The 17,360-nt window shown below is 40.1% G+C and overlaps 1 protein-coding gene across 3 annotated transcripts in view; it reads left to right on the plus strand.

The window, feature by feature from the left end:
- The window catches only part of srgap1a (SLIT-ROBO Rho GTPase activating protein 1a), a 94,250-nt gene that overhangs the window by 33,196 nt on the left and 43,694 nt on the right, over positions 1-17,360 (plus strand). For 2 of the 3 annotated variants that reach the window (XM_088340984.1, XM_088340985.1), the window contains exons 3-8: positions 958-1,120; positions 12,490-12,552; positions 14,070-14,249; positions 15,051-15,179; positions 16,528-16,749; positions 17,007-17,108. In XM_088340984.1, coding sequence (XP_088197110.1) covers positions 958-1,120; positions 12,490-12,552; positions 14,070-14,249; positions 15,051-15,179; positions 16,528-16,749; positions 17,007-17,108 — 859 coding nt within the window. Of the gene's footprint in view, positions 1-957; positions 1,121-12,489; positions 12,553-12,641; positions 12,822-14,069; positions 14,250-15,050; positions 15,180-16,527; positions 16,750-17,006; positions 17,109-17,360 lie in introns of those variants that run through there. The other variant, XM_088340987.1, reaches the window with a different exon arrangement.

Raw genomic sequence — 17,360 nt, forward strand, 5'->3', positions numbered from 1 at the left:
GAGTTAAAGTGGGTCATCTAGTAAGCTCAGGATTCATGTTTCGATTTCAGCTGTGTATATTAGTTCTTAGTAGGAGTGGTAATATTTGGGTACCTCACATTTTGATTTTATTACGATTCAGTGGGTATGAAAGAATTACTGAAGCATTTTTGTTAATATATTTTTCCTTACAAAAAATGTAAACACTTTATTTTTTTAATAACTTCTTTGTAACAAAGCAAACCAAGAAATGAAGCATTTCCACTACGGTTGATACAGCCTGCAAACTCACAAAATAGCACTCAAACACAAATTTAGGTCCAAATAACTACTTTAATACCTGAAGGTTAAAACCGATTGTGTTGCTTTTTATTTTTATTTCTAGGAAAATGTTTCCCTGAGTCCCTGAATTTCACTAAAAGATGTCTGTTATGTCATAGAGTAAAGCTGAAGTGTGTCCAACCTGATGGGTGTTAGTTTTGTTTTTGATCTGTGTGCAAAACTTCAGTAGGAAAGACACATCACACACCTTGCCAGTTCTACTCACTCTGGTGCATCTAAGATGCAAGTGCCTCTTTGTGGTTCGAGGGGCTATTGTTGCAAAACGGCAGCAATGCTTCCCTCAGTCTGCCTAGGGCCTGCTGTGGCTACTTTGTTATTGTTCAATGGTACTAAATGTTTGACTGAGTTATCTATACATTCATTGTTATTATTGTTACTTTGATAATTTTGAGCCATGGCCCAGAAATGTCATGGACACTATGCTGTTCAGTTGTTGTCCTTATGATATATGAGGGATGTTCCGACCCAGAAAATACAATATCTAGGGCATTAAACACCAAGGGAGGCAGATGATGCATCTCTTACAAGCCTTGAAATTTATTTATTTTTTTACTTCTTGCCCTTTGTGAAACTGTTATTGACCACCAAACTCTCTAAACTCTTGTTTTTTATTTCAAAACTCACCTTTCCCAACAGAAAGGACCAGAACCTACTGTCCCCTGTCAACTGTTGGTATCTTCTGCTGAACCAGGTGAGGAGGGAGAGCAAGGACCATGCCACTCTAAGTGACATCTACTTGAACAATGTCATCATGAGGTTTATGCAGATTAGCGAAGACTCTACACGACTCCTTAAAAAGGTGAGCTCTACTTTGTGCACTGTTTTTGGAACCTTGAGACTACAAATGTCACGAGTTTTATTAACACACATCCCATATATTGTACCTTTATTCATTCTAGACTGGGGTTTCCAACATTTTTTTTGTTTTTAAGTAGTGCAAAGGGAAGTTTGATATGCATTTAAAAAACAACAACTGATCATGTTATAACTATGTTTTTACTATGTTACTACTGGGTTAATAATTGGTAGTAGGTTAAAATAGACCCATTCAATCACATTAAAAAAATTATTTACTATAAAATTACAATGACCCAGCACTGGTTAGCTTTTTTATCACAGTTCCGCAGGCACTTTAACTGTCCTTAGGGTGCATCCTGGTGCCCGCAGGCATCACGTTGTAGACATCCGTTCTAGACAGTGTGGGTAAAGAAAATGAAATATAGTATGTTTTTTACCATATTCATTCCTGTATAAACAGCATTCATTTAACCTAAAAACGAACTAAATGTTTAAGTGCGCGTTATATACGAGGTTTTATGTACATTACGGTATTTTTGCTACGATTGATTAGTCGAGAAATGTCCATGACCACAATCGTAAAAGATTGGATACAACGAAAATCGAACCAGCGTCACATTTGTGAGAAAGTCGAATCCCAACCACGAGACCGCCAGTGATATAATTGGTAAAAGACAGGTAACTCAGCTTTACCACATTTCCCATCGTCCGTAGAACACATAACAGAATAAATCTCTAAAATAAATACATTACAAAAATATAGAGTTGCAAATACATATTATACATGGTTACACATATTTACGAAGAAAGACAATATACTGAGAGAGTTTTCAAAGCTTTAATAATAATAATATAACTTTCATCCCAAACCGTGCCTTTGAAAGGTACCAACACGCTAGTAGGATCACGCTCGCTACGTATCAAACATGCCTGTGAAGATAAAGCATCGCGTTATTGAGAAGTTCACGAGATGTGTCGGCATGTGACGGTGTGGCGGACGGATCAGGTCAGCACTGCTCGTTCTCTGCGTTTATACTCTCATTTGCGCCGGTTTTGAGTGTGTCGTTAACAATCATTTTTATAATTCGAACCATTTTGACAGAGCTAGAAGTAAAACAGCCGAGTCCTGCCATGGCTGGGCATTATGCCGGCGGGCGGAGACATAACTGCGTACGATTCTTGCTCAAAGATGTGGCAATTTCGGAGGGAATGTCAAGGCTGGATTTTATTAACAAGTTTGTTGAAAAGCTTCTGAAGTTTAAAAAGGAGGAGATACATGCTCTCATAAAAATGCCTTCTGGCAAGGGCTTTGGTGTAAGTTTTGTAACGGCGGCTCTTTATCAAGAGTTTTGGAATCACTTTAAGTGGGTGAGGCCCCAGTTTTTTGGATTTACAGTGGAGAAGCTGACTGATAATGCTAACAAGATAGTCATTGTCAGAATGTTTAATGAGGTGGTGAGTGCTGATGACGTCTGTTATTGGTTGAGTAGATACTGCTCGGTAAAAGGCCAGGCTATGAAGGTGAGGGATGAGAAAGGCTATTGGACTGGTGCCTGGAGGATACCCATCCAACAATGGCAAGATCCTCAGGGCTTTCAGGGACTGAAACACCTCCCGTCAACTATAGTCCTGGGGGAAAACTGTGGCTTTATCCACTATCAAGGACAACCGAAACTCTGTCGCAAATGTGGTGAACATAGATAGATAGATAGATAGATAGATAGATAGATAGATAGATAGATAGATAGATAGATAGATAGATAGATAGATAGATAGATAGATAGATAGATAGATAGATAGATACTTTATTCATCCCCGAAGGGAAATTCACATTTCCAGCAGCATCCCTGAGCTGAGAACAGTACAATAATAAAGCCAAAAGAATACAATATACAAATACCCAGTGTGACGTGCAAATGCCCACTGTAGCGTGTTATATAGAGTAACTAAATAGTGCTACACAGAATACATATTGCAGTAAGATTCGGTAATATCCAATGTAGGTGGTGTGGTTTAATGTGGGCCTTTACTCTGCCGGGTGGAGTTAAAGAGCCTCATGGCATGAGGAAGAAAAGATCTCTTCAGTCTGTCCGTAGTACAAGACAGTGACAGCAGTCTGTCGCTGAAACTGCTCTTCTGTCTGCAGATAATGCTGTGTAGTGGATGCGATGGATTGTCCATGATTGACCTCAGCTTTTTCAGTGCTTGTCTCTCAGCTACTGTTGTTAGGCTGTCCAGCTCTTTGCCCACAACAGAGCTCGCTTTCCTAGCCAGTTTATTGAGACGAGAGGCATCCTTCTTCTTGACGCTGCCTCCCCAACACGCTGCCGCATAGAAGAGGGCACTTGCCACTACTGTCTCATAGAATATTTTCAGGAGCTTTTTGCAGATGTTGAAGGAGGCCAGCCTTCTGAGGAAGTAAAGTCGGCTTTGCCCTTTCCTACATAGAGCTTCTGTGTTGGCAGTCCAGTCCAGTTTGTTGTCCAGCTGCACACCCAGGTATTTGTAGGTCTGGACAAATTCTACACATTAAACATGGGCATCTGGCTGAGGTATGTGATCAATTTTTTTGTGGAAAGTGCAAAACAATTGGACATTCCTTTGAGGAATGTACCAATAGCAGAAAATGCAACCTCTGTGGAGAAATGAACCACCTCTATAGGAACTGCCTGAAATCGTTTGCTAACAAATTGAAAGCTAGGAAGGCAGTTAACAAAGACAACAAAGACAATGAAATTATGTCAGACAACATAGATAATGAAATGAATAAATGTAACAAAGACAATGAAATGAATAAAGATAACAAAGTCAATGAAATAATAAAGTTATGGAAATACCCAATGAAGATGAACAAGAAATGCACAAAGGAAATGGACAAGACAAACAAATTGAAAATACAGATGTCCCTACCAAAACCCCTGGAGGAGAGACCAAAGAATCAATTTTGAATCAGGACCTGGAAATTCTAATTCGATTTTTCATACAATACCTGAATTTGGACAAGACAAACAAATTAAGCTCAAATTATTCAGGAAGGGCCTGGAAGAGAGTCCAAAATAGCAAATTTGTTTGCTACGCCACTACCGGGATTTGAAAAAGACAAACAATCGAAAAGGCAAACGACTCTCCAAAAACCCATACGGGCACTGGAAAGAGGGGTAAAAGTAAGACAAAATTGGGGGTGGTGAAAACACCGGAAACAAAGAGAAGAGATTTAGAAGAAAGCCGATTGCCGATGAAAAAGCCCACAAGGGAACTGTATGAAGTTGAGCCGGAGGAAGTCGGGGAGAGAAAAAATCTGACCCTTTGTGGGCAGGGAAGTAAGAGACCCCTCGATAGGTCCTCTGGCTCACCCCCTAACCCAGAAAAAAGTTAACACCTTGAACCACAGACAGAGAGTCAGAGGATTCCAGAGTTTTCCCTGGTGAGTCTCCAAATGAGGTACTGCTCTTAAGTGGTGTGTCTGACACAGGTGACACTCTCGATTATCACCAAAGAATGGACTCGGATCCCCCGGTTTTGTCAAAGTAGTTTAAATACTTTAACAACAATTATGAACATTACATTCTCTACTATCAATGTGAGAAGTGTGAAATCAAAGGTTAAGGCTCACAGCGTTTTATTGTTCTTAAAAAATATCAGAACGGATGTGTTTTACCTACAAGAATGCTGCATCCCCTTTCTAAAAAATTATAAACAGTGGGAAGAGATTTGGCCTTATCCGTCATTATGGAGTGGCTCGAATGAAAACCGTAACGATGGGGTAGCCATTTTAATAAACAACCCTCAACTCATCATAAAGGGGAGTACTGAGATGAGAGACGGACGCGCAATCTTAGCAAGACTTTCCTATATAGGGAATGATTTTAACCTCATTAACATATACGGCCATCCCGACATACAACTCAGGTACGAGCTCCTAGAGGACATCTAATCGCATATGCTAGGCCATCAACCACTAATCGTGGGAGGGGATTTTAATTGCATCCTAAGTAGGAAGGCTAGAAAGGGGACCGATGAGGAGTTTAAAGTAGATAAAACATCAACTTTATTACAAGACATGTGCCGGACATTTAAACTGGAGGACTGTTTCAAATCCATACATCCAGGAGAGGAGGGCTTCACCTGGTTCAGTAGTGACAATGCCAGAGCCTCTCGAATAGACTACATATTTACAAGGGGTTTAGCACTAAGTGATTCAAGATTAATTCCTGTTTTTTTTTTGTTTTTTTTTCGGATCACTTGCTACTGTCCTGCTCTCTCTATTTTCCTTCAGGTATGACTGTTGGGAAGGGTCTGTGGAAGTTAAACTGCTCCCTGCTAAAGGATGAGGCTCTAGCCGCACAATACAGCTGTACAAAGACTGGCAGACCCTTCAAGACTCGTATGATTCACGAGCACAATGGTGGGAGATGACAAAGAAACGAACACAGACCTTTTTTAAAAATGCAGGGAAAAACAAGAAACTTAAAGAGATGAAACGCATGTCGGGACTACAAAGAAGACTCCAACGCTATTTCATCCTAACAGAAAAGGGGATGGACTTTAATGATGAAATCAGAGAGACCAAACAAGAACTAAACGCTTTGGCGGAAATAAAGAGCAAAGGCATCATAGTAACAAGCAGAGAAAGAGAAATAGAAGAAGGGGGAAAATGTACACGCTGCTTTTAAAAAAAAAATATGAGCAAAATTGAGGGTCTTTTCAAACTTCAAAACGAAAACGGTCAAATAACAAATGAAAGTAGTGAAATAACCAAATTAGTCGAAGACTTCTACAAAAAATTATATGAAAAGAAAGAAACACATGAGAATGAAATGCGGCATGTATTAGATCATATTTCAAGATCAGTGCGTCAAGACCCCTTTTTAACATCGGACTTTACCCAACACCAACTGAATGATTGCATAAAGGCTATGAAAAAAGGCAAATCACCCGGGGAGGACGGGCTCAACCTCTAATTTTTCCGGACTTTTTGGGATATTTTAGCACCAGATCTGATTACTGTTTTTAACGAATTTTCCAGTCGAGACAACATGCCAGACAGTTTCAGAATAGGGATAGTTACTCTATTGCACAAAAAAGGAGACAAAACTGACTTAAAAAACTGGCGACCCATAACGCTTTTAAACGTGGACTGTAAAATTTTCAGCAAACTTAGCAACACGAATGTCTGTAGTCTTGGGAGACTTGGTTGATCCAGACCAAACCTGTGCCATCGTGGGAAGGAAGATCAGCGACAGTCTCATGCTGATCCGTGACACCATTTGTTATGCGAGAGACAGAAACATGCGACTAGCGGTCCTAAACCTAGACTTTGAGAAAGCCTTTGATCGAGTCTCGCACCAATACCTCTTCAGGGTATTGCAAAAATGTGGTTTTCCCCAAAAATACATCAAGTGGGTGGGACTGCTATACAGAGACATCTACAGCAAATTCATGATTGACGGGAATTTATCGGAAGCAATCGAGATCAACTGCGGTGTACGTCAAGGTTGCCCTATGTCTCCCCTTCTCTATGTTCTTTGCATTGAACCTTTTGCACAAATGATAAGAAAAGATAGATTCTTTGAAGGGATCAATATCCCAGGAAGTGGGGGACAAATTACCAAGTGTGTTTTGTACATGGATGATTTTAATATTTTATGTACTGACCGCGTATCTGTATCTGTTAGAAGAGCCCTTGACTTGACTGACCTGTTTGGGAGGGCGTCTGGGTCAAGGCTAAATAGAGAAAAATCACAAGTGAAGTTTTATGGACCGTGGAAAGAGACAGAAAAGGCAGGACTCCCGCTGACGGTGTTAAAGACAGACCAGAAAATCCTAGGGATAAAATTCAATGCAGATGAAGGAGGCGAGACCAACTGGGACGACGTGACAAGGAAAGTTAAGCAAAGACTTGTTTTTTGGACACTAAGAAAACTGACAATAGAGGGGAAGGTCCTAATCATTAAAGCGATCATCCTCCCACTGCTTTTATCTATCAGTTTAGTTTTTATGCCCAAAAGAAACGTGCTGTTACAACTGGACCGAGCCATCTTTCACTTTATATGGGGCTCAAAGTGGGAAAGGATAAAAAGAGATACCATGAAAAGGAAAAAGGGGGGAAAGGAGTGCCTGACCTCCAGCTTTTCCTGGGAAGCAAATATGTCTCTCTCCACTTCCAAAACGCTATGGGCCCACCCAACAACCCGAAAAGTCAAGCGATGACACGGTTCTGGATGGGCTCATACTTGCGGAAGCTAAAGCTTGAACCAAACAATCGTTTGATTCCAGTTTCATTTAACTTGCCACCAACACATCTCTTTATTTGGGATTTTTTAAAGAAGTTTGATTTAGAAACACAAGAATGTCACACTTTGCAAAACCACAGGGCCCTTATTGCTATTGTGCAAGAGCGAGCAACAGTGAGTCCTGTGCGGGGGCTTGCGTTTGGCGAACCTACAACAGTTTGGAGCAACGTGAATCATCCTGCCCTCCCAAACAGACTACGAGACTTGTCATGGATGGTGGCTCATGAGGTTCTCTCAGTCAGTGCCGTAATGCACCACCGAGGAATGTCAGCGACTTCAACATGCCCTCGACCTGGCTGTGGCGCCCAGAAGTCGGTGAGGCACCTTTTTTGTGAGTGCAGCGCTGCCGAGGACTTGTGGACAATGGCCAACCAACTAGGAAAATTCCCGGACTTGCCAGCAGGGGAGGTCCCTGACGCACAGTACGTGCTTTACGGGGTGAGTCGGTCGAGGAGGTCACGGAACGACTTTGCCAGGGACTGGCTCACTCTTGCCGCCATCAAGGATGCCATCTGGACCTCCAGAAACCTGCTGGTATGGAGGTGCAGGTAGATCCCCCCGTGGCTGTGCTCCAAATGGCTGCAGATACCATACAATCTGCGAGCGGCGGGCCTAGGACGCAGCCATAAAGAAGAATCGTCTGCACCCACCCGGAGGGGGGAACCGGAGCAACACTGTGGGGGTCCCGGCAGCAACGCCCTGGTTGTGGAAAGTAGAAGTAAGAAGGGAGAGGACCCACACAGAGGACTGGAGGATGCTGCTTGGGAGGGTGGGATGGCAGAGCTATGCCCTTGCACAATAGTATTGCCCTATACACGTTAGAATGCCCATGCACAATAGTATTTCCCTTTACACGTTGGTTAACTACTGTTAAAAGATAATAACTCTGAAATTGTTTAATTGATGTTGAAAATGTCAGGAAAAAATGTTAAAACGTCATATTGTCACGTCATATTGTCAGATATAACAAAATTGTGAATACGCTTGTTTGCTGTTGAGATTGTCGTGTTGTTTTGCTGCTGTTGGTGTCGGTGGATTTGGTCAGACCAAAAAACAATCGACTTTGGCCTGGACGGATCTATTGACACTAACAAAGATGTTATATAACGAAATTGTGAATATGCTTGATTGCTACTAAGATTTTCGAGAAGGGTTGTTCATACCTCACATTGTTTGTTTGCTGCTATTAGTGTCAATAAATTTGTTCATACCATCACGGCAGATCGTCTTCAACGTTTTGCAATCGGGAGATGGAATAAGAGCTTGCTCTGTTCACTCCACGCATCGGCCCGGTATTGCAGTAACTCAAGGAACGGCGCATTCGCACTGATCGCTGCTTGGATCTGTGGCTAGGACCTTGACTCAGCATCTTGGCTGAGAGTAGGTGTCTCGGCCCCTTGGCTTTGCAGCTTATTATGATTTGGCCGATAATGGATAATTGATAAAGAATATAGAACAATAAACCTTACAGTAGTCTAAAATTAGGACTGCACGTTACACTCGAGTGCATCTTATACACGAGTACATATGGCATTTTGGTTGTAATACAATGGTTTTATTTCCTGTGAATTTTAGCACTGGAAAATGGTTGTCAGTAGTAATGCAATATGTTGTGCTTTTTGTGAAAACCAAAAAGCATCCATTATTTTTGTAAAATGACAGTCACCTGCTGATTTATGGAACACGAGTTGGATTTTACTTTTTAGCATTGAATGACAAGTATATCTGTCATGGTTGCCATGGCGCCCACTTGGCCGACCGTGTGTGTCACGGTTGCCGTGTGCCCAATTGGCCCTGCCCATGTGCGTCACGGTTGCCATGGTGCCCAATTGGCCCCGCCCGTGTTGTGCCAGCTGCGGCTCGTTTAGAGATTGATATTCTGTGTATATAAAGCTCAGCGCTCTCTTGCTTCAGTGTCAGCCCGTCAACGAACTTCTGCCCCACATGACGTGGGTTCTGTCCTGTTTTCCTGTGATATCTGCAGTCCGGTATTGTTCCCGTTTAATTTTTGTACTGTTTAATTTTGGGTTCCAGTTTTGTTTTCCGTCTATTCTTGTTCTGTTGGTTAGTTTCTCCAGTTTTGGTTCCCGTCTAGTTTCTCTTGTTTATTTTCGTTTTTCTGATATGTTATCGATCTCGTCGGTCTCTGGCGTCCTGTCCTTCCTCGCCAGACTGGGATCCTAACGTGCATGACTCCCCATTTCCCATAAAATAAAAAGCTTGTGTGAGAACGTCATGCGATTGGGTCCTGTATCGGTTCTGGTTCTGACAATATCATCTCATCAAGTATTTTATGTTTATGCAAGCCATTATATTTATCTGTCTTATTTAGTTTTTTGTTGGAATGCAGCATATTTATAAAAATGTAAACTAAGACACAGTCTGGTTTCGACTGTTAGGAGATCACTAGGGCTTCACCCACTGCATTAAAACCACAAGGACGACAACTCCCTCGTGGATTAGGAGTTCCCTTTGCTGTTAGGAATCACATGATTTTACCACAGACCCAAATTACAAGGTTGCTTTGCCTTAAAGGCATTCCTTTGTATTGGTTTAGCTTGTGTTACTATTTCTATGTATTCTAGCTCTCTTTATTTCCAACTCTAGCCACCCAAAACCACAAACATTTAGCTAGCTTGTTGAGGTAAAGTCGTTTCAGTCATGTACACAGCATAGAAGCAGGAAACTGTTCTCCCATTGCCCTTGGTGTGTTAAGTGTCGCTGAGCTTTTAATGATACCAGATGGGACACACATTTTACTGCTGTTTCACAAAACCTAAGAATAAGACCTGAACTTATTACATTTTCTCTATGAAAACATGAATGTAGAATTTGGTGAAAATCTGGTTCTTAACCAATTAATAAAATAGTGTTTGAATTCCTGTAGACTTCTTTTTAGTAGTGCACGGGTTAAGGACCAACAAGCTAGGTGTTCAGGTAGGAATGCACACGCTTGCTGGCTTAACTTTTACAAGCGGACAATGTTGTGATGCATGCTACACCACACGTGTCAAACATGTGGCTGGTTGGCCTGATCAGGCCCACCAAGAGTTTTAATCCGGCCCGCGAGACAACACCCAAAGAAGCACAGGAGAAAAATGAGCTGCCGTTTGAAACATGTCTACTTGATATTGAAAAAGCCAGGCATCATTTGCAAAGCAACTGGAGCGTATTACTTTCTCTCTTTTTCTTTCTCTCTCTCCACTCTCTGTCTCTGTCTCTCGCTCTCTTTGTCTCTGTCTCCATCTCTCTCTCTCTCTCTGAGTCTCTCCCTCTTTTTCACTCTTTCTCTCCCTCTCTCCCTCTCACTATTTCACTCTTTCACTTACTCTCTCACTCTTTCACTCTCTCTCTCTCTCTTTCACTCTTTCACTCACTCTCTCTCTCACTTTCACTCACTCTCTCCTTTCTCTCTCTCTCTTTTCACTTTCTCTCTCTCTCTTTCTCTCTCTTTCTCTATCTTTCTCTATCTCCCTCTTTTTTCAAGCTCTCTCTATCCCTCTCTTTTCTATCTCTCTCTCTCCTTTCTCTCTCTCTCTCTCTCTCTCTTTTCACTCTCTCTCTCCCTCTCATTTCACTCTCTCTCTGTCTCTTTTACTCTCTCTCTCTTCTTTCACTCTCACTCTCTCTCTCCTTTCACTCTCTCTCTCTCTCTCCTTTTACTCTCTCTCTCTCTCCTTTCTCTCTCTCTCTCTCTCTCTCTCTCTCTCCTTTCACTTTCTCTATCTCTTCTTTCTCTCTCTCTCTCTCTCTCTCCTTTCACTCTCTCTATCTCTCTCACTCTCCTTTCACTCTCTCACTCTCTCTCTCTCTCTCCTTTCAATTTCTCTATCCCTCTCTCTCCTTTCACTCTCTCTCTCTTGTTCTCCCTCATTCTCCCACTCATTTTCTTTTGCTTTCTCACTATCTCTTTGTCTCTTTCTTTATTTCTGACACTGTCTCTTTCTTTATCTTTCTCTTTTTCCTTTTTTCTCTTTTTAAATCTACGAGTCTGACCCAGTGACTTTTCTTTTCCAACACGTGGCGCCAGGCTGAAATGAGTTGGACACCCCTGCGCTACAGGTTATTTAACATAGTCGTTATACCAAGACCTAACACCTTTGACTTTGGCTTTAGTATTACAAATTCATGGTGAATTTTAACAAGATGTAAAATAATAAATGGTGGGAGGTCCAATTTCTAGGAAACCTGAGCTTCTCCTGGGTCTGTAATTTGATTTGTTTCCAGTCTTTGATCCAAGTAGAGCTTCAATACTAAGACCCAACAAGAAAAGTCTACCAAAAGTATGCTTGTGAGAACAGTGGAGATGAGTGAGGTTCTGTCACCCCTCTATCAAAGACATATTTTATTTTTATTTTCACACAGATACCTTTTCATACTCTGAGGGAAATTAGTGTTATACTCTAGTGCCTATGCTTTCTACTTACTTTTCATTAGGCATTAGTCAATGGAGCTGCTGCTTGTACTTACCATTACCATATGCCATAAGTTTTCTGCTCACTGACAAATCAATACAGAGAAAGATAAAGTATTCTCAGGCTGATCATACTTCTACCACTGATTGCTTCCTTATGAGTTGCGGTCTCTCACAGAAGCTTTCAATTTACAGGATACATCTTTGCACTCAAACCAATCATTTAGTTCAGTCAAGCAAACAAAAAAAATGTTGAAAAGGTATTTGAAAAAAACCTGATTCATATCAGGGCGGTCCATATGTTGATTGCAATTGTATTTCAGGATTGTGAAGGTTTATTGGATGATTAAGGCAAAATAAAAAGTTGTTTTCAATTCTGAAGGACATCTTAAAGCTGTGAAGGCGGGAAAAGAGTTGGCAGTTCTCTATGGCACACTTGAAAGCAGTGTAGTACATCATTCATCCATCAATCACAAAGTACTTGTTCTAATGTAGAGTCATAATTTGTCATTGAATTAAGCATGAGTGTTTGTGATGTCTTCTTTACTTTATACTGTTTATAAATGTTCATTCATCTTTCCATCAGTCAGTTTCAAATTATAGTTGCTGTCATGAAATATTTCCATTTTGTTCTCATTGTTTATTTATTTTTATTTTTTTCAGAGCAAAGAAATTGCATTTCAGCTCCAGGAAGACTTAATGAAGGTCCTTAATGAGCTATATACCGTAAGTAGCATTTGTTTCTTTTTTTAAAATAGTGTGCTTAAAGTCTATTGCTGGATCATTAACAAATATCTTTATTGATATGCCAACAGTGTGCAATGCAAAGTCAATACTATAATCTGTGTCACGATCAACACAGTTGTGAATATGACCTGGTTTAGCCCATGTAGAAGTACATAAGCACAGACGAGATTGAGGTATAAACACTAGCGTCAGCTATTGCATCAGAAATTCAAGAGTCCCGCTGTCTGCCCTCACCAGTAAATCAGCAGGTATGGTCTATTTCTAAATATAGTATTCTAAAAGAAGAAAAAAAGTAAACAAGCCAGTGCCATATTCAAGACCATTAAATGTGGACTACATTGCCCAGGGTCAGTCAACTGTCCATAAATTAGCATGAGTTGGGCCAAACCTCACCAAAGCCAAAGGCTTTCATATCAGGCTCTGCACTGTTCTCTGTGAACAGAAATAGCAAATATTGGGAGAAAAATGTTTATATCACAGAATAAATGCAAAAATTTGGACCTGTGTAAGTGCAGTGCTTGCACTACTTATATAGCTGAATTTGCAAGTGATTTTATCTTCCCTTACACTCATGCAAGCAGAATATGACCTAATCCCATTACCACCCCCTTTCACCTGCCCCTTTTTGTCCAGTCTATCTTCACCCTCAGACTGGGAGGTCGCTGGTTCGCGCCTCGGCCGAGACATACCTAATTGGTATAATGGCGGCGCCCTCTGTTGGCTGCGGCTGCATCGACTCGCTACAACGGGTCAGGTGTATCGACATTTCGTTCTGTGTACATTGTTACAAAGAATGACAATACAAAGGAAATTATTATTATTATTATTATTCTTTGAGTTCCCAGCAAAGGCAAGGCAAACAAATCCACAAAGAATTCCGATTTGCCACATAACTTGCGCAAGTGCTGATTTCGTCGTTAACAAACTTGAAAATAAAATTCATAACTCAAATAAGAAACAACCAGGTTGGAGCGGGCTTCCAGTAAACAATACATTTTTATTCTATCAATGATATTATTTGCACGATTTTGCCTCTTCTTTTGAAATAGTAAAAAAAATAAAATTGAGTTTTCTTTTGTATCTTCCAGGTCTCATTTACTTTAACTAGGTTTATTTTGAAATGTATAAATAAAATACAAATAAATAGAACTCTATATAATGATAATAATAATAATATGTAATCATATCTAATCATAAATTATATATATATATATATATATATATATATATATATATATATATATATATATATATATATATATATATATATATATATATATATATGGTTAGCGTGTGTGCGGCACAGTTCTGAGGTCATGAGACTGGCTGGCAACCGGTTCAGGGTGTCCCATGCCCACCGCCCGAAGCACCACCGCGACCCTAATGAGGATAAGCGGTGCAGATAATGGATGGATGGATATATATGTATATATATATGTGTATTTGGACCAATAGTAAGAAACTTGAGTTATACATCCAACATTATCTCTCTCCAGGTGATGAAAACCTATCACATGTATCACTCAGAGAGCATTAGTGCCGAAAGCAAACTAAAGGAGGCAGAAAAGCAAGAGGAGAAGCAGATTGGGAGAGGAGATCCAGTTTTCAGCATTCGCATGGAGGACAAATACCAGAAGCGGAACTCTGTAAAGAAGATTGAAAAGATGAAGGAGAAGGTACAATATTACAGCGCATGTCACTTTTACCTCATAGTTTTCAGAATTGCACAGGCATTGCTCAGCCCGGCGGGAATGTAATGGGCAACCTGGCTTTGCAAGTCTGCATTGGCTCATTTGTTTAATAGTCGGACATTGTCATGTGTAGCAGAGTGTTTTAAGAAATATTTAAAGTAGAATATATTTGCAAAATAATGATAGGACAGTGACGTCACAGCCTCACCTGGCCACACTTGCCTGCAAACCTTACCTGGTAAAGGTCCCAAAAAGCAGTTCCAAAAAATGGCATGGCCCATGGAAGTGTCCCCTTAAAGTTGTGATGAAAAAGCAATTATTCATTGCCAAGGGTGGCTATTCATTCGTGGGAGCAGTAACATGAAAAAGGGGCTAAAAGGGTAATTACTCAAATAGAGCACCCATTTGTGAAAATTATGTTTAATTACTGGCAGATTCTGAGACAGAAAAGATTTTTCCAGTTGAGAAGAGGAGGAAGTTTTGGATAATAAATGATATGGAAGTGTTTACTTCAGAACATATTGGGCATGTGATGGTGACTAACAGCCTTCCGCCTCCCCCTGTAGAGGAAGCCTTCTAGTGCTGCTTTATTTGTGAGTGAAGGCTTTGAAGCTTTACTTTTGACAGCACTAGTTTTTACTTTTTACTCACGTCTGCTTTTAGAAAGGTGACATTTGTGAAATATTTACTGCCAGGTATGCAAAGATGTATAAATAAATCATATATTTCAATACGCCGAAAATGTTCAGCTGCTCACAGCATCTCTCTGGTTAAATTTATTTTCAGCGGCAAGCCAAATACTCAGAGAACAAGATGAAATCAATCAAAGCACGAAATGAGTACCTCCTGACATTGGAAGCCACCAACTCATCTGTTTTCAAGTACTACATTCATGACCTGACTGATCTAATTGATGTAAGTAACATTGGTTGGTTGTCTGGTTTTCAGTTGCCCCGTGTACTGTGCCATACGTGCCAGTCCTTTGAAATGAAATGAAATGAAAAAATGAAATGATCTGCATTTATATAGCGCTTTTCAAGTCAATGACTTCCCAAAGCGCTTTACATTGTGCTTCACATTTCCCAATAGCAGCCGTGATCTGTGCAGCCATGTAAGGCCCTAACCTGCTTATTGGGGGTATTAGGGGTTCAGTTTCTTACCCAAGGACACTTTGACATGTAACACGGACAAGCCGGGATTCGAACTGGGATCCCTTAATCCTAAGACGATCGCTCTACCTCCTTAGCTACTGCCGCCCAACCATTTCAACCATTTGACAATAAAAAGCGCCATATATATGAAATATCTCTACGTATGTGTGTGTGTGTGTGTGTGTGTGTGTGTGTGTGTGCGCGTGTGTGCGCGTGTGAAACTGGAAGGGGCAAACTTTTACTTAAACGTACACATCTAATGCTATCATTAGAGGCAGTTATTCACACCAAAGACTTAGCCTAAAATACTCGTCTCGAGTCAAGATTTTTTGTTGTTTGAATTAAAAGATTAAAAAAAAAAAGCGGTAGGCGTATTTTGGTATAAAAAGTGGTTGTCCAATGCATAAAGCAGTAAAGTTGGCAGTTATGCTATACAAGTAGTTTTACACACCATTCGGTGCAGATAACTGATAGATGGATAGATTACTTGCAGTCTCAAGTGAGGTGCATAATGTTGGCCCTGTTAGGTGGGAAAACACTCTTGAAATTTTTATTTATTGCATTTTATCTATTTTGTTATTTTTTTCACACTAAATGTAGTTTGTTATTAGTGGTAGGACCTTACTTTCCCTCAATTTGATAATAGACTAGTTTTATATACTTTCAAAAATCTTGCAGACACACATGGGTATGTGTTACTGGCACATAACTATATTGTCGGTAGCTTTAGTTAAGTAAATGGAGGCAGGGTGGATTTCATTTTATTGAGCGCTATCGAATTTGTATTCAAGAAAGGAATGCGAATGAAGGAGATGACTGAAGAAAACTTATGGTTAAATGACCATTTGCTCTGCTTTGCTCACATGCTCCTAGATCCCTTCATGATGTGTGTTTGAGAATCTGCGAGAAAATCATCTCGCATAATCTTATCTCTTTTACCTGTGAATGAAGATTTTTATCATGTAAAATTGTTAATGTTATATGTGCACTCACCTCAGCCATTTTTTAAAAATTTAAACCACTCAATTTCAAATTTATATAATAGTGAAAATGCAGTGTGACAGAGAATTCAGTTGTAAAAGTCGTGTGATTGGAATTTTCTTCCCATTTAGTGCTGTGATTTAGGATATCATGCCAGTTTGAATCGAGCCTTGCGGACTTATCTGTCAGCTGAATACAACTTGGAAACATCTCGCCACGAGGGTCTTGACATAATTGAGAATGCAGTCGACAGTCTGGACCCAAGAAGTGACAGGCAAAGGTTTATGGAGATGTTCCCTATGGCCTTCTGTCCGCCTGCAAAATTCGAATTTCAGTCTCATATGGGAGATGAGGTAAGTTCCAATAAAAACAATAGAGAAATAATTGACAAGATCCTTTAAAATTATTGTCAACACTAAAATGTTGTAAAAACAACAACATTCCGATAGTTAGAGTAAATTCTTGATTCAACATATGTGATTTTATTTTTTAAGTTGAGCAATTATTTTTGCATTGTATTGCAGAATTTCTTTTATAAGAAATCAACTTTATGTCAAAAAAAAAATCGAGCGCTGCCTTATATATTCAATGTTTGCTTGTTTGTTTGTAGGTGTGTCAAATCTCAGTGCAACCACCAGTGAATGGAGAGCTAATTTTAAGGTTCCAGCAGTTGCAGTCTCGTCTGTCAACTCTGAAGATTGAAAACGAAGAGGTAAGATAGCATTTCTTTGTAGCATTCTTTTTTATGAGTAATTTCCAAGTGTTTTACAGGCCAATACTTCAACAAAGACCAGATAGATTAGTCACATCCTTCAGGCTCTTCTCTGATGACACACTTGCTTTACATATTGCCTATCTTTTTTTTCTTTTTTCCTTTCCTGCATGTGAGTACTTTGGTAAATATTCCACAAAATAGTAATGGCAAAGATGTATTTGGCTCTTCCAAAAATAAAGTATTCAGTGC

The sequence above is a fragment of the Urocampus carinirostris genome, chromosome 7 (assembly GCF_059441175.1).
Source record: "Urocampus carinirostris isolate Australia breed hairy pipefish chromosome 7, RoL_Ucar_1.0, whole genome shotgun sequence".
NCBI classification, from domain to species: Eukaryota; Metazoa; Chordata; class Actinopteri; order Syngnathiformes; family Syngnathidae; genus Urocampus; species Urocampus carinirostris.